Consider the following 18625-nt stretch of genomic DNA (forward strand, 5'->3'; position numbering starts at 1 on the left):
GTCCCTTGACAATCTTCAATCTAGAATATCCAGACTGTTATAAATAGCGGTGGATGTGTACAGCAGACTAGCCGTTTTGAGCGGCCAATAAAATGTTTTATAATTTTTGAATTTAAACTATTTCACTCTGACAAGTAAATTTTGAACAAAAAAAAATAATAAAATGAAGAAATGAATAGAATATCCTCGTATGAATGGATCAATCCAAAAAACATACAGAAAGAATATTAATGTTTGATTTGCTATGATGGTATTTTATGGACACCCGGTTCTGGAGTATCAAAAAGAGAAACGAAACGACACTATGGTATTTTAAGGAAAATTCTTACAGTTAAAACTTCCTTAATCTAAAAAGACTATTACTAACTAGGCCTATTGACAATTTTTTAATTAGAATATCATAAAAAATGACATTTTTAATGATTTTTTATATCTTTCGTTTACTGTTAACAAAAGTGTTTTGACAGATGAAATTTTAAAATAATTTATAGAATCGCAAAACTTTGATTTTGAGTTTTAACTATTTTATTTAAGTTATTTGCTTAAAATTTGAATGGCTTGCAGGTCGAGTAATTCAGAAAAGTTAAAGTACACCATAACAAAGTGGTCAAGCTACTCACAAAGTTATCCTCCAGAGTAAGTTACGCAGTTACGCAATTGAACAGAGGAGTGCAACTGCAACGATTTTCATATTTCATTTTCACTTGAATTCAATATTGTTATTTTCACTTGAATTCAATATTGTTATTTTCTTTATTATTTGATAGATCTAACCTTTAATCATTGTTATTTTGAATCTTAGCATAAAAATTTTTGTTTTGCATAGGCCTAGTTCTATTTAATAAATCTCATATAATCTTATAATGTAGAACAAGAATCAAGATGGTTTAAGAACTGTTCTTTGGAAAAATTAATTGATTGACTCATAATACCAACTAGATAAATCTGACCTTGCATATAATGGTCTTAATATTTGCTCAGAACTATTTAAAGAGACAGCTGCGCCAATTTTTTTGTCCAATCGTACCTTAGTCTCAGAAAAGCCAGTCAGTAATAGTAATTTCAGCTCACTGTTGCAATTTAAGTCTTCAAATCCATGTGTGTCTAGAATTATACGTGTTTGAAAATTAAAAAGATGAGTTGTCTTTTCTTGAGACAATGCCATATATAAAGAAAAGATATCTATAGAAATAGGAAAAGAAATTCCTGACTTTAGATTATTTTGAAGGAGTTATTCAATTATCCTACATTTCTAGTACTTTTACATATATATTCAACACTTAAATCAACCCCCTAAAATGGTAACTTGAAGCAAATATCCTTTTAATTTGACATTCCAAGTTATGACTATAGATACCGGTACTGTCATCTTTTTTGTTTATTTTCAGAAATATTTACTCAGACAAACCAAATGATCAATCTTCAAGATGGTCTTCAGACTCCAACAACCCTCCACAGGTAAAATATTAAGCTTTGTCTAAATAAATGTACTGGTATATTAACTTTTTTAAACAAAAGTGTTGCTATGGTATGGTAGTCAAAACTCATCATAATGATACTGATACTATAGAATGTCCATTGTTTCATCAGCTCATTTGCAAGCTATATAATTTTCACTCATCAAGAATTGGGAGTGATGAACAAATAACTTCAATTTGCTATTTTGATGTGGAAATACTTAGTCATTCTCGTGACATTTGGATCATTTTTGTAGAGTTTTTAATAATATTTCATATATGACCTGTCACTACAATAACTATTTTGTTTGCAGTTTTTGATTTTAAAGTTAGACAAGCCAGCTATAGTGGAAAGTATTACATTTGGTAAATATGAGAAAACACATGTCTGTAATTTAAAGAAGTTTAAGATTTATGGTGGGTTAACTGAAGAACATATGATTGAATTGTTAGAAAGGTAAGATTATAAAAACTCATTTTACTTATGGAACCTTTTTTCTTATTTAGGCTTTAAATTCAGATGGTTATTTTAGTACAACGACTGTGAATTAAGCAAGTATTTAAAGGGATAACTGATCTGATGCACACTTTGGACTTTTTATGAAGAATTTTGCCAATACTTTTCAGTGGTTTGAAAAATGATCATCTACCTGAAGTATTTATATTAAGAAATCAGATAGACAGTCACCATTTTCCCTGTAGATTTCTCAAAATAGGTAAGTACATTTGGAAAATACATTATGGATAGGGTGGAGCTCAACTCTTTCATTGAAAAGATCAAAGATTTGAAATAGTTTTTAGTAGCTGGGGTAAGTACACGTTCTAGCCACCTGTTGGTAGTGCAAATTTTCATGTTTCTTTGTCTCTGACTTATATGATATATATAATCAGCTCTATATATATTTCAGTTCCTACTCAGGCATGGGGTCCTAGTTTTAATTTTAGTATATGGTATGTAGAGTTGAATGGTATTAATGATTGGGAGTCAGTTAAAACATGTATGAACTGGTATCACACAGTAAGTACTATGTTCTAGATATTGGAATAAAGCCTTGGTTTATTAGCCCTTGTATATATATCAGAAACACTTAAGAAACTGCTATTAGAACTGAAATTATGGGAAGAACAGAATTGGATGGAAAGTCTATAAGGCCTCTGTACCCTTTATTTAAAAAATGTACCAATGAGTTGTTATTTTTTGTATATTATTATTTGTATATTTTGTATGATTATTACAGTATCGAGAACGAGAGGCAATACGATTATGTTTAAAACATTTTCGTCAACGACAATATTTAGAAGCATATGATGCTTTACAGAAAAAAACTAAAATATCGTTAGAACATCCAGTATTAACAGAATTACATGATTTATTAGTAAGTACTATCTTTTATTCTTTTTGAAAATACACATCTTTTTTCCTATCATACTATAAATAACTGAGACTCCAATGTAATAAACTAATATGATATATAACTGAGACTACTAAAGATAACTGAAACTCCATTGTAATACTCAAATTACTGAGGCTCCAATGTAATACCATAGATAACCAAGACTCCAATGTAATTCTACAGATAACTGAGACAATACTATACATAACTGAGACTCCAATGTAATACTATAGATGAATCTGAGACTGTAAGCCATGTCATATTATATTGTTGTATATTTGAAGGTATGTAAAGGAGATTATGATGGGTGTGAAGAGGTTGTATCAAAGGCATGTAATGGTAAGTTTATATATAACTAGATAATAAAATGGTTTGGCTTGTTAACAATGAAAAATTACAAAGTTTGTGATAATATTTACAGATATTAGGCCTACTGAGAGATTCTTATTTACCTAATTATTGAAGATCTATATACAAGATTTTCATTGAAAGAGAATTACAGCTAGCTGAAATTCAACCTCAGTAATCTTTTTAACTTTGTATAGACTAGTTATATATTTGTATGTATTTTAGATGGTTTATTTGACCAATATGTTAGTCAACAAGATTATGTACCAATTTGGAATGCAATTCAACCAGTTAGTAAGAGTAATGGTAAGTATTCTTCACATTAAAGTAAATGTCTAACGGTTCATAGATTTGCTTAATATCTCAGTTAATTTTTTTAGAATATTATTATGAGATCTTTGTTTTTGAGTAGTATATTTTCAAGCCTACATGTGTGTCTGTTTTCTGCCCATTCGTATTTCTTGGATTCTATAGCATGTACAGATTTTAGCATGACATGTGTGTCACTAACCGCCTTGATAAATATATTACCAAAAAGCTCTAGCTAATGAAGATTTCAACCTATTTGTCTATAATTTGTTGGTCAGAATATGGAAATGATTTTATCACCCACAACCACATGCCAATGTGGACATGAAGGGCATGATCCATTATTTTAGATCTTAGCCAGTGCCTTACACTGTAAATTAAATTTGTAAGAGAACTATACAACTATGATTGAATTGATTTAGAGAAAATCAGACAATGAATATTTATCTTATTTTCAGTGATAAATGAACGTCGGCCAGGTATGAGAGGTGGACATCAGATGTGTATAGATATACATACAGAAACTATCTATTTATATGGTGGTTGGGATGGTAATAGAGATTTAGCTGATTTATGGGCCTATCATGTACCTAGTAAAAGTTGGACTTGTTTATCTCGAAATACAGAAGAGGAGGTACCATCTTTAATTATACTGTATTGTCAACATTTAGAATCCATTATTAGGAATTTATTTCAAGGCAGATCTTAATGATAATCATACCAAATAATCTCTGAAAGAGATGTTTAGTCAACAGACCCAGTTGCAGAGTGATATCAGAGTTTTGTAAGGCTGATCATACCTTGCCTCTCTTGTTAAAATTATAACATACAATGATGTTCATTGAATACGCTATTGACAATACTCAGTTGACCACTCCATATCAGTTCTTAGAGTTACCAGATATCTCTACATCACCAGTTTATCTGTTTATAGGGTGGTCCCAGTGCTAGATCCTGTCATAAAATGTGTTTAGATTTTGAAAGAAAACAGATTTTTACATTGGGAAGGTATCTTGATGCATCAATGAGAGCTACAGAAAATTTAAAAGTAAGGTGTTTTTTATTTAGAATTGTCTGCAATGCCATATATATACCACAGTTCCAATGCATTTAAATTTTCTTGCTAATTAATCAGATAGCTGTGTTTTTCTTAAGATATGAGTACCTGGGTCATTAGGTGTAGCATATTAGAAATAACCTTTATTTGGAATCTAACATCTGAAGTCTAAAATAGCCCTGACTTTTTGAGTCATATTATATTTGATTGAAGTATGAAAAATGTAAATTAATTTCAGTGTGATTTTTATATGTATGATATTGGTTCTGGTAAATGGACATTAATAACAGAAGATACTGGATCTGTTGGTGGACCCAAATTAATATTTGATCATCAGATGGTTATAGATATTGAAAAACAAAATATCTTTGTATTTGGTGGTCGAATTTTGTCTAGGTAAATATTTGATTTATTGTATATCTTGCGACTGATACAATAATCCCTGAATGAATCTGGCCAATAATCCCATCATAAAAGACTTTGAGTAATGGACAGTTATTTTCAAAATATATGTAAAACTTTATCAAAGTGACTGTTGTGACAATGAAATGATTATAAAATTTATTTTGGAATTGTTCAAAATAGCAGCAAGTAATAGAAATGAAAAACTTTATAATTAACTAGTTGTTGAACATTGAAAAGCAATACCAGATAATCTTAAGCTGCTAATGCAATTATATGAATTGAACAAAAACACAGAAAAGTCTTAAAGGGATAGGTTTGCTATTTGTTTAACCAATCCAAAATGGCAAACCTGTCCTTTTAAAAATAATAAATCTTATAGACAATGATTTGAAGAGTGTCAAGTAAAATTGATTCTTTTGTTATCTTCAATGATGTTTATCAATGTTGATAATATATTTTAGTACTGGTTGTGAAAGTGAAAGATCTAGTCATGAACCAGTATTCAGTGGTCTATATACCTATCATATTCCAACTAGTACCTGGACTAAACTCATGGATGATTGTAAAGAATTACGTTCTCGCATTGGTCATTCTATGTTGTTTCATCCGGTAAGGTCATTTGCACTTTTAAAACAATACCAAGGTAGGTTATCTTTCAGATGACCTAAGCTAAAAAAAAGGAACCATTGTACAGTCTGATGATAGAGTTCCCACCCCATCACTATATTACTTAGGCTTTTGGATAGTTTATCTCCTTAGCATGTAGCAAGTATGCTTGACAAATGTAACTATTTAAGTTAATATATAACAATTTTATTTCAAACATTTGAGAAGTATTGTAGTATTAGCTCTTATCTATAGGCTATGTATAAAGAATAGTTTTTGTTATTTTCAGGGTAGAAGAGTTTTGTATATATTTGCTGGTCAAAGATCTCGTGAATTTCTCAATGATTTTTTAATTTATAATGTGGATACTGGGTCTATTGATACTATTTTGGACACAAAAAGTGATGGATGTCAACCAGGTATGCTTTTAAAGGAATTGTTCACATAAGTTGCACACAGAAATATACTTTAAAGTTGTAGGTACAAGTATTAGATTAAAAGACCAGAATTTTACAATTTCAGACTTTTATGTATTTTTTCAAGAATTATATCTTTCATATTACATGTATTTTAGGTTTTACACAAAGAGCAACATTAGATCCTGATATAAATGAAATACATGTATTATCAGTAAGTTTATTATCATTGATTCATCTCTCCTGTCTAATAAGTATTTATGTTAAAGCACAGTACATGTTTTGACATTATATATAAACAATTATTACAAAACAATGATATTGAATAGTCATAAAGCGGTATTTAAGCATTAATTGCTTAACATGTGATATGCTTAAATATCGGTAAAAAATGATATTGTCTACCAGAGCTTTTTGGACATCTTGACTCTGGTTTGTGAGCATGGTATTCACTATTTTCTTTAATTTTAAGAGGTAAAAACAAAGTTATAATCTGCTTTATGTTTCAGGGATTAAGTAGAGATAAGGATAAAAGAGATAATGTTAAAAACTCATTCTGGGTTTATAATATTACTAAAAATAAATGGTGAGTTTTTTTTTTTCATATATTTCATTGATATTTCGAATGAAAAGTTTTAAGACTGATAATAACAATGTACAAGCAATGAAAAATATGGACATAAATGGCCCTTTGCGGATCCGTCATGCATCAAATATGATTCCATATGTGCATTAAACGTATGTGTTATCTTTCTTTTGACGCACGACTTCAAGACAGATGTATGGTTTGGTGCATAAAAAAGACAGGGAATCCCCACAAAATATGACACATTTGGGAGATCTCAAAAGGAGAGGCGTCCGTATGCGTCAAAAATCGCTACACTCAGCATTGATGCATGACGGAAACCATTTGACAAATACTGCTTCCTCGTATATGGAATCATACCCTCTTAAACCAACCATTTCGATTTTTAACGCATGACTGATTTGCATGACACGTATGTCGAATCTTAGATTAGCAGTTAAATTCAGTTTTGATGGTTCTAGTTATAAATACTGTTTGTTTATATAGATTAGCGTTAGGTTTACTAGTGCTGATTGAAAGAATTAGAAATTTTCTAAATATCTGGACTAATTTAATAAAATCAGTGCCTAAGAAACTTTGATTGACCCCTGCCCAGTAGGTTACGATTGATATTGATGGATCTGGAGATTTGAATGGGATGAAAAAAAACATACTATTTACTCTGCATGAAACTCAATTCTTTTATTTCTCATAATAACAATTGTTGAATTCTTTAATTTATTGCAGGTCATGTATATATAAAAATGAAAATACCGGTCAGAATTATTGGACAAAAATGCAGCATGTAGAGCCAGTACCTAGATTTGCTCATCAGTTAGTGTATGATCATGTACGCAAGGTAAGAGTTTTGTTCAACTGTTGAATCTACAAGGTATATTATGTCCTGTGTATATAAAGGTATGTAATGTAAATTTGAGTCAATCAGAGATATCTATGATTTTTGAAGATGCTTTCAAACATGAACCACAGCAGATAATGTTAATTTGTGATTTTCTTATAAGTGAACCACTCTTTTATATATTGATGTAGGGGCATGGTTTTAACTATATATCTGCATAATAGAATCACATATTCATTATTAATAAATTATCTAAAAAGTCCTGATTTTTATATTGTAGTTACATTATTTATTTGGTGGTAATCCAGGTAAAGATAGCCTACCTAAAATGAGATTAGATGATTTCTGGTCTTTAAAGGTAGGTTAAAATCATGCATATGTTAAATTCCTCAATTAAGGGAACTATTTTATCAGTATTGGTAGATGCTTACAACATTAGGCATTCAAAAACTCATTTATAAGGCCATACAAAATAAATAGTCTGTTTTACAGGCCCAAAAATGCCTGATTGTTGCCTTAATATTAAATGTACATAAATGGTAATAAATAATAATTGCTTTCGCTGGCTCTGATTTATTCCAGTTGAAAATCTAAAAAAGCACTTATAAATAATAAATAATAAATTTGCCCTCTTGCCCGATTTTTGAAAAAAAAGACCTGTAAAACAGACTATTTATTTTGTATGGCCTAAGAAATTTGGAAGCAAGGGCAGCCCCTATTTTCTCCATGTAGATGGATGGAAATGAGTTATTTATGTAGCCAGAGATATGAGTGGAATATGTTGTCGTTTTACAGTTATGTCGTCCATCAACGAATCACCTATTAAGAAAATGTCGTTATTTAATACGAAAGTTTCGGTTTAAAGAAATGGCCGTCACAGATCCACATGAGGCAATGGTTTATTTACAAGTTCAACTGGCACAAACAGTTGATCATAATGATGAAGAGGAGGAAAAAGAGGTAGAATGTATTCTGATGACCTATTTCCATAAATGACCATAAGGACATAAAATATAATTCATATAAAACAGTTCATGGAATTCCTGACTATACCTTAGTATCGAAGCTTAATGCTTGACATTGTAAGGTTTCCTACCCTGGACTTTGATCAAAAGCATATTCTATACCTTATTTGGCTCATGAAGACAGACTCAGGACTTTTTTCGGAAGTCTAGAGGAGACAGTCTAGGGGTTTAAAAAAAACTTTAATATAAAATTTATTATGACTATATAGTTTCAGCTGTTAGCATCTACATTATTTAAAGAGAGTGAAAGTGAAGATGAACATATGAGAGATGGTAAGAAATTTTTATTCTTTTAATAAATGGAACTCTATTTCTGGAATTCATTCTAGATTTTGTAGAAGGCATTAAAGGTGTGGTGTGTCCCAGCAATCATAAAACCGTTTCCTTGTCAGTTGAGGAAGTAATCCCTGTTTTATGGACTTCATTTAGTTATAACTTCTTCAAAAACAATTTTATTTTCCATTTTTTTTTAGAAATACTTATTTATTTGGAAATTCAATATTTCTGTTGTAAATTGCTGGTAGTTTACAATTTACTGCATGTTTTTTTCTAATATTTATGGCTAAAAATGTGCACCAACATCTATTTCAATCTTATTTCTTATTTAGATGGAGATTATGATGAGAAGTTTGAAAGAAGAACCAGTTTATTTGATATGTTAGTCAATTATTTTCCTGATCATATGACTCAGCCAAAAGGAAATTTAGTAGATCTTATACCACTACTTTGATTTAAAGACTCATAATATTAACATCAAGATGCAGACCTGTTATTTTTAGACCATGTAGGCATTGATTAACCCTGGGCTTTTTGACTGACATCAAATACTCAATATTTTAATTGTTTGAGCATTTAACCCAATTTTTATACGCCCACATGAAATGGGGGGCGTATATTGTCGTCACCCATGTCCGTCGGTCCGTCCGTCCACAATTGCTCGTAAACACTCTACAGGGCACAATTCTTGACGAATTTTAACGAAACTTGGTATGAGTGTTCGTAATCACCCAAGGATAAACCCTATTGAAAATCAGCGAAATCGAAAAATATTTAGTATGAATTATTGCCCTTGTTCTTGCAAACGCGTTCAATTTTTAGCTCGTAAACACTCTAGAAGGCACAATTCTTGACAGATTTTGACGAAACTTGGTACCAGCGAAATCGAAAAATATTTAGCATGAATTATTGCCCTTGTTCTTGCAAACGCGTTCAATTTTTAGCTCGTAAACACTCTAGAAGGCACAATTCTTGACGGATTTTGACGAAACTTGGCATGAGTGTTCGTTATCACCCAAGGATAAACCCTATTGAAAATCAGCGAAATCGAAAAATATTTAGTATGAATTATTGCCCTTGTCATTGAAAACGTGTTCAATTTTTAGCTCGTAAACACTCTAGAAGGCACAATTCTTGAAGGATTTTAACGGAACTTGTTATGAGTGTTCGTAATCACCCAAGGATAAACCCTATTGAAAATCAAAAAAAAAATATTTAGTATGAATTATTGCTCTTGTTCTTGAAAACACATTCAATTTTTAGCTCGTAAACACTCCACAGGGCACAATTCTTGATGGATTTTAACGAAACTTCGTATGAGTGTTTGTAATCACCCAAGGATAAACCCTATTGAAAATCAGCGAAATCGAAAAATATTTAGTATGAATTATTGCCCTTGTTCTTGCAAACCATTCAATTTTTAGCTCGTAAACACTCTAGAAGGCACAATTCTTGACAGATTTTGAAGAAACTTGGTATGAGTGTTCGTATTCACCCAAGGATAAACCCTATAGAAAAATCAGGGAAATCGAAAAATATGTAGTATGAATTATTGCCTATATTTTTGAATATAATCTGCAAATACACAATTCATGACAGACTTATTGAAATCACCCAAGGATAAATCTGATCAAAAATCTTGTACAACACGTAATTTTTATTCTACAAAGCAGAAGTCTAAAACAAATTTGACAACTTGATGAAATTGATCACAATCAAAACTAAACCTTTTGAAATATAAAATACAAGTTATTGCCGATATTTTTACAAATGTGTTTGATTTTTAACTTGTGATGGCACAGTTTGTGATGGATTTGGGTAAAAGTTGAATATTTCCTGGTGTCTATGTTTGCTATTTTCTAACAAATATTCAATTTCAAACAAAGTGGGCGTATATTACCTTGCCTGGCAAGCTATCTTATCATATCATGTCACATCAAGTAACACATTTAAAGGGCATTATTAGCATTTCCTAAAATTCTTCTTATATTAGCCTGGTTATATGTGGCAAGATGTCTCAGTTTACCAAGTATCTCAGGTCTGGCCTCACTTTAAATTCTCAAGATTTACTCAAATGTATTTATATGGAAGGTAAGCCAGCTCAAATGGATGGGCTCCCTTGGTTTGTAGCTCAGGCTATCTGGGCCAGTCTGGTATTCATATAAACAGATTTTTGCAGACTAAATCAAGCATTTGCTATTTGTATTTTTATTTTTATTAACAAAAAAATCATGTGACTACATGGAATCAATTGGTTGTATACATTGTCTGCAACCAGTTTAAGGTGTAAAAATTATATAATTTGGGACTTGTAAGTTAAGGACAGCGTTAGGAAATGTAATTTTTGGTATGTCTATTATATTCTGTGATTTGCATGTAGCTAATCAGGCAGGTACCTTCAATTTCTTTTTAAAGACTTTAGCTTTTTTTTTTTCAAAAGGATTGAGTCCTAATTTGTGGTGTTACCAACTTATTTCATATCTAAACCACACCCTTTCCATCCAATAAAATGCAGATCTGTGGACTTGCTGTCCTTAAACTGAGGAAAAACCTTGAGTGTATAAGATGTATTGATTGAGATTTATTTAAATGAATGCTTGTATATTGTGAACCAGAACTATTGTAATATAATATCTACCATCTAGTTTCCTTATTTCTTCCTTATTATAGTAGTTTAGATGAGGCAATAAGCCAAGGATCTGTGATTACAGGCTGTGCACTTATTAGATCTCTCAACAGTTGGAAATTGAGATAGTAGACTAACACTGCTGTCCTGGCAAAATGTCCTTCATTGCACAAGTCTCATCAGCCCATTAGGTAGAAAGTAGGAAATACATTTTTTTTCTAAACCACATGAAAGTATGTGTGACTTAATAAGTTACATTTTTACACACAAAAAATGTAACACTGCAAATGAAAAATATTAATTTTGTTCAGATCATAGAATATCTTGATTTATTGTGATAACAAATGAAGTATACGGCATAAATGGTGACATTAAACAACTAAAAGTTGAAATACTTCATAAGATTGATGTTGTTAAAGTACTTTATTTTAGTAAATGGCCCTCAACAACACTCATGTATAGCTGTAATTATTGCAAGCATGTGAACCCTTATGATTGACAAGTCAAGACAACTTGTAAAAAATAGTAACTCTTGAATTTCTATGTTAAAGTGATAATACGTCTTAGAATGAACAGAAAATTTTAGAATTTTAAACTTGGCCAATAAGAGCATATATTCATCAGTAGATATACCTGGTGTCATAAATAACATAACAGGATTCTTATATAATCCGATAAATCCAAAAAACTTAGTAATTATCCATGAATATGCAATTAACTATTGAATAACGCTTAATATTACCATTTACCATTTCAATAATTACTTAGTTTTGTTAATTTTCCAGATTTTATAGGGATTCTGTTGTAATTTTATGACACCAGCTAAGTTCACTGATGAATATATACCCATATTGACCATTTCAAGAACTTAAATTTTATGTACATTCTAAGACGTATCACTTTAACAGCCAAAGCTCCTTTGAAGCCAGAGTCTGACCTACCCACTAAGATAGAGGTGTTGGTCTTAACAACATAAATAGCACTTTTAAATGCACAAAAGAGTCCTTTTTAGTCATAATCCAATATATTGTACCCTTATCTCAGTTATATCTTAAACTCAGTAATTTTTACATTGTTCAATTGTTAACTATCCCACATAGAAACTATTGAAACTCCTGCTGTGCATTCCTTGCCAGCAAAGTAAGTAGAATGAAAAACAGAATAAAATGATGACTTGAAAAAAATTCAGGAACCAGTCCTCATTGGTGGTGAAACTAAAATAACACCATCTCCTCTCACAAATAACATAGGAATATTTCTTTTAGTTGACTGAAAGTAAATAAAAATAGATGAACAAATTGGCAATTAGGACACACAGTAATATGGTTGCCTTGTCAATGTCATTTTGGAAAGAATACAGTGGTGTAACCTATTTTCGTGGATATAAGGATTCAACACCGAATTTCGTCAAAGTTAAAAAAACGAAATTTTTTTTTTATGTCTTAGATGTTTCCTCAGATATTCTACAAAATAATTAAAATTGGTTTATTTCGATTTTCTTTATGAATCCTTCACTTTGACCCATATTTCATGAGCAACCAACTCGGTAACGGCCGCAGAATGCGTCACCTATTTTCGTGTACAATGTTTGAACTATAAATAAGTCTAGAAAAACACGTTGTATGGATACCGGGTGGTATAATTAACTTCTCTTAGTATTTATCTTTAATATCAATTCATTATAACTAGTGACAATTCCTTCAAAGAACCACGATTTAAAAAAAAAATAGTGACTGACAAAATAAGATACGTAGCGTGATTTATTGCTAAAAGTCACTGAAACAACATAAGAATATGGTACACTTTGTGTTCCATAGAAATTTTTTTGCCGACATGGAATCCGCTAGTTGATCACATGACATCATTTGTTGGACTACATTCTAGCAGACGACACTTAGTTCCAATTACGGCTAGGGATTATAAGGAAATCCGGCTGATAAAAAATGATGACGTTTGGTAATAACTGAAATCCATCATTTTGTATTTGTCAAAGTATACATTAATACATTTCACCTTGCTTAAAACAACTAAATTCATTCAACTAGTTGACATTGTACAGAAAACCCATGTTCATTAAAACAAACTAATGCGGAGGTCACGCAAAGTCGCTCATGTAAATTATTAATCCTTTCCGGAAATCCACGAAAATAGGTTTCCACGAAATTAGGTTACTTGAGTGTATATACAATTTTTGATATTCATCCCCAAACTAAAGGCTAAAAGAAGCAAAAGAATAACTTGGTCATCTATGTTTGAGTCAAGACCAGATGACTTCAGTGTTGCTTTCCTTTCATTTGTACAAGCAATTTTTCAACTACAGAAAGAGAATAGCTCCTTCATGTGTCATATCATACCTTATATATTTCTTCATAAGTTTCTTCATCTATTTCAACTGTTGTAACTGTTTCTTCTACATCTCCCATAATCATATTTAGATGTTGATCATATGCCTGGTGTAAAAAAGAATAGTTTAAATCAACAATTTCCTGAATATCTGAATCCACATCTCAACCACTTTGTATTACGATTTAATCAACTCAAATAAGTTAGTCGTGAAGTATCATAACTAATTAACTCAGCTTAATTAAAGTAAGTAATGATTAACAAAATCTTACATGTAATCTTCCCTTTAACTCTCTGTCATTTCGCATCTTTACATAAATTCTTTCATCTAAACTTAAACGGATCAGATCCAATGGTTCCTCTACAGTCTGAGCTGGAACTTGCTACAAATATAAAATAAGAAAGTATAGATTCATGGTTGTCTTTAACTGTCAGTAGTTGGAACAGTAGGCTACAGCTATTACTACGGTACTTGATCCAGATCCAACTACCTCATCAGGGATGTCAACTTTAGCTATTAATATACCTTAACTTGTCATTTACCAACCAAATGATAGTCTGATCATCATATCAATAAAGATAAATATTTTTTTATTAAAGGGATTGTAAAGAGGTTTTCTCAAAAAAAAATATATATGTATCGTAGACATCAATTTACATCATTCCAATTTTCAATAAGACATCTGTGGTTCCTGCAATTTTACTAAAAATAAGTGTTTGATGATGTCACTTATCACAAAATATGCTTTATCACATAATGCCCTTTAGTTTTAATAGAATTGAATAGACATCTGATTGAAAATTGGAATATATATGTGTGTTTTGATGAACATGGATCCATAATCCTATTTACAAAAACATCTTTTTAAGAAATATGCAATCAACAAATGTGTGCAAGAAGGCAATCCTACTGCCGTAGGTGGAGGCGGGCAAACCGAACCAACCAACACGTTTCCTAAACGAAGCAAGCACCAACAAAAAGACTTTGAAATTCGTATGTTTTACAGTGAATGTCAATTGAACAGACTGGCATAACTGAAAACTAAAGTTTATTAGCAATATATATGTTTAATAGAATGTCATCAGAACACCAAACGCTTTATATTTTGTTTTATTTAGCAAAATTCAGAACCTGTTCTTGATCTTCCGCCATTTTGTTAATTAGAGTTATCGCTCCTTGTATTGGGTTTGACTAAAAACGAAAATTTTACTATTTGATAATATAAACTTAGATATTCAATTATAGTAGGCTAATGCACTTCTAAACATGTTTATAAAAGGGACTCCCTTCATTCACAAGGCAAGGCATTACTTTAATGTACATTTCAGAGAGGTGATGGCTTAGGTCAAAAGGCACATCAAACTTCGAAGGTCGATTGGCTTTATTCTTTTTGTGTACAATCCATTCAAACGGCTGCATTTACATTTCGTCCGAAACTCTATCTATAGAGCTAACTGACCGAATTTGAAGCGTTTTACGAAATCAAGAACTATGACTTGAACGAGTCCCTGATCAACACAAACATGCATTATGGGCTTATACTTAAAATAAGGTCAATTTCGAACTTCAATGAATCAATGCTTTCTAAGTTTAAGGATGATCCGTGTCGTTTTTTAAAAGATCGGAATTTCGGAATAATGATTGGACTTGGCAAAAGAAATTCCGAAAGTCATAATGTTGGGTAAGTTGATATATTGGTTAAAGGGCAGATGCGCCATTTTGGGGGTGGATTTGAGCCTTGAATAGTAAATAATCTTCAAAAGCACTAGGAATATACGAAAATCGCATAATTCCTTCAAAAATATCTCAAACTAGGAAATTCTTTTCCTATTTCTATAGATGTCTTTTCTATATATACATATATGCTGTGTCTCAAGAAAATACGACTCATCTCTTTAACATTCAAACACGGATAATTCTGGTCACACATGTATTTGAGAACTATAACTGACTGACTTAGCTTTAAAAAATCCCGTTTTTGAGATAAAGGTATACCTAAGATTGATAAAATAAATGGCGCACCCGTCCCTCTTAAGTAAATGCATTTTTGCATTTCAGCAAGCATTTCAGATTAAATATTGTAATATGAATTTGTCTTTTACAGACAGGTTCAAATTTTTATGTTCTCAGAAATCTCTATTACACATTTTAACAATAATTTTTCTCGGCAATTTAGACACGGCAATACAGACCGTACTTCCTGTTCCCTTGCAATAAAAAACATGAAAGCTAGAATAAAGAATACAATTTATAGAGTAGCTTTGTAAATCAACATTATACTCTATTACTGTCTTCCTTTATCTTGATATATATACTCTATTCTACACATTTATAACAATTAATTCTAGGTTATTTTCTCCACTTGTTCCTTGTCTGATTCAAAGGGGTTGTTTAACATCAATTTACATCAGTGACGTAATCAAACACTTAGTTTTAGTGAAATTGCAGGCACCACAGACATCTGATTGAAAATTGGAATGGAGCAAATCAATGCTATCAGTGTCCCCAATACACATAAAAATTGGAAAACCTCTTTACAATCTTTTAAGACTTTTTCTGTTTGGGTTTTATAATTAAATCTCGGGAATTGTGATACGGTATTTACCTGATTATGGTACAATATTATTAGATCGTTCAAATGTGTAGATGTCAGCTGGTGTAGACAACTGTCAAAATATCCATCAGAGACTGAAATAGAGGCAGATGTTTCGGATAACAATACTATATGCTATATGATATGTCCACATGGTCATAGAGGCTGCACTGTTTTATCCGATCTGGCCATACGTATTCTCGAAACGATCTTAGCGTTAGGATGTCCTAGAATCAATGTTTAAGAACCTAGGACATCCTAGCGCTAAGATCGTTTCGAGAGTACGTGGCCTGAAATTTAATATGCATTTACAGAATTTAATCCAAAGCGATATTCGAGCAAAATAGAATTAAATGAGGCTTAAATTTGTTTGGTGCATATGGCAAATATATAACGTGCAGTATAAATTGATAAGATATCAATACATTTTATGGTTTCATGATGACATGCTTTAGGCCTAAGTTTGTGATAAGACGCAATCACCACGGGCTCCAACCCTGAAGAGCCCCCCCCCCCCCCCCCTCCCACCCCAGAAAAAATGCAGGAGAGCACGTGTTAAAAAAGTTTCCGGGGTAGGGGGCCCCAACCTACTTAAGTTCACGGACCCCACTCAATTAGTTAAGCCGTAATGTTTCGAATAAGAAGCAACCAGTTTCAACAACCTAAAATATTCGACCGTTTCTGATGTTGATCTTCGTTACATATTGAAAATGTCAATGAAATCAGGGAACGTCTCCGGTATAAGATTTTAACAAGATGTAACTTTGATTAACTCTATTTCAAGTGGAGAGACTTTAATTTCATTTTAAATTGTATTTGATATTTTCAAAGTTCAAACGTTGAGTGGGTAGATTATTTAATTTGGTTTCAGACGCGAGGAATAGGTTGTGTGACAGATCTATTATTGGTTAGAAGAATTCTATTAGATTTATACCCTGTATGGTGATTATTTAACAACTTGGTTGAGAGATCACAACACTGGTAAAATACAACCACACATACCGTGTTATGCACCAAATATTGTCAAATTAAACATAAAAGAAATGTTTGAGCCTTAAAGCTATCATGCTCTAATTAGGTTTAAATAAATTGTTTTAAAACATATATAAAGACACTATATACAGCAATGTTAAAGTGATAAAGCGTTTCATACGAAATGTGCTTTACTGACAAAGCTTAAAATTATCTTGTCATATTGATTTTGTAAAGTGTGTAGTTCGAATGGATAATAAGATTTCAATACATATAAATATATTAAGTTAATTGAAAACTGATTCATATAAAAAATTGTAATAGTATTTAAGGTCTAAGATAATCAAATTCTTCTTAATTTCATTTATTTGGTGCATAATTTAAAATTATACTAAAGTCATATTTTCTCAGTCTCTTCTCTCTGAAAATTGGTTCTTGTCGAATTCTTAAGAGAGCGATAATCATAACCGACAATAATTCGATAATTAATAAAGCAACTGTCTAGAAGTTATAGATTTTGATTAGGTATACGGGCCACAGGAGAATTGAAAGTTTAACGTCCTATTTTTCCATTAATGATAAGTCTAACGAATGCTTCATGGTTTTTTTTTTTTACCTTGAGGTGGATACGAAGCGAATCAAACTTGCTAACGATAAGTATTCCATTACCAAATGAAAAGATGAAAAGTTATTCGTGATAGGAATGGACATAAGAAATTCAGGCTCTACAAGCTATAAAACTTTGAATTAACTTGGCATCAATTGGGGGAAAAAAAGAGATGCAAAAAACAAACTGTTTCCATTGCGAATAGTATGTAAGAACAAGTGAATAAAAATTAATATTTAATAATGTTTTCGCTAAGGAACACTGATTTTCTTTGTCACCATTCTTTCCGGTACATTCGATCGTTGACTATACCAACCTTCACAAAGAGACTTTACAAAATCAATGTTTGTACATGTTTCTTCAAACACAGAACTAAAGAAGATGGCATCAATTATTCAGGTTATCTATTTAGGAAAAATAACTTGGCAAATTAAATTTAACATAAAAATAACTCTTTCCGTGTGTAGGCTACAAATTACATGAATAACTAATCAAGGTTAAAGAAGCAAATTGGAAAGATGCTATTGACGCAGTTGTACCACTGTGTTCCTTCTCTACAGAGCTATATAGACATCGCAACATGTACAGGGTTTTAATCCATCATCATGATCACATTTAAATTTAAATACTTTAAATGCTTGCATCTTAGTTGGGAAATTTCCAGCGGCTAAAATCTGCACATATACTTATATCTGTAAGCTATGTGATAATCGTCAAACGTTATCAGCGACTATGCAATATTTTTTCTGGCTCTAAACGTTTTCAG

The 18625-nt window shown here is 31.4% G+C and overlaps 2 protein-coding genes across 2 annotated transcripts; one reads left to right on the forward strand and one right to left on the reverse strand.

The window, feature by feature from the left end:
• Positions 1 to 553: 553 nt before the first annotated feature.
• On the forward strand, positions 554 to 9171 carry LOTGIDRAFT_225475 (hypothetical protein; the record flags this gene model as incomplete). The annotated part of the gene is made up of 20 exons (XM_009049949.1): positions 554 to 636; positions 1389 to 1458; positions 1772 to 1914; positions 2085 to 2173; positions 2366 to 2475; positions 2696 to 2833; positions 3136 to 3190; positions 3425 to 3505; positions 3967 to 4142; positions 4443 to 4556; positions 4804 to 4961; positions 5432 to 5579; positions 5866 to 5995; positions 6151 to 6206; positions 6502 to 6578; positions 7305 to 7416; positions 7697 to 7774; positions 8212 to 8376; positions 8651 to 8714; positions 9050 to 9171. 20 exons carry the CDS (start codon positions 554 to 556, stop codon positions 9169 to 9171), a joined length of 2169 nt encoding a protein of 722 aa, XP_009048197.1.
• Positions 9172 to 11650: 2479 nt separating this feature from the next.
• LOTGIDRAFT_207726 (hypothetical protein) lies at positions 11651 to 14853 on the reverse strand. Its single transcript, XM_009049950.1, has 4 exons — positions 14819 to 14853; positions 13959 to 14069; positions 13698 to 13793; positions 11651 to 12612 (listed from the first exon to the last, which is right to left on the reverse strand). Exons 1-4 carry the CDS (start codon positions 14837 to 14839, stop codon positions 12529 to 12531), a joined length of 312 nt encoding a protein of 103 aa, XP_009048198.1. The 5' UTR covers positions 14840 to 14853; the 3' UTR covers positions 11651 to 12528.
• Positions 14854 to 18625: the final 3772 nt, after the last annotated feature.

The sequence above is a fragment of the Lottia gigantea genome (assembly GCF_000327385.1).
Source record: "Lottia gigantea unplaced genomic scaffold LOTGIsca_141, whole genome shotgun sequence".
Lineage (NCBI taxonomy): Eukaryota > Metazoa > Mollusca > Gastropoda > Lottiidae > Lottia > Lottia gigantea.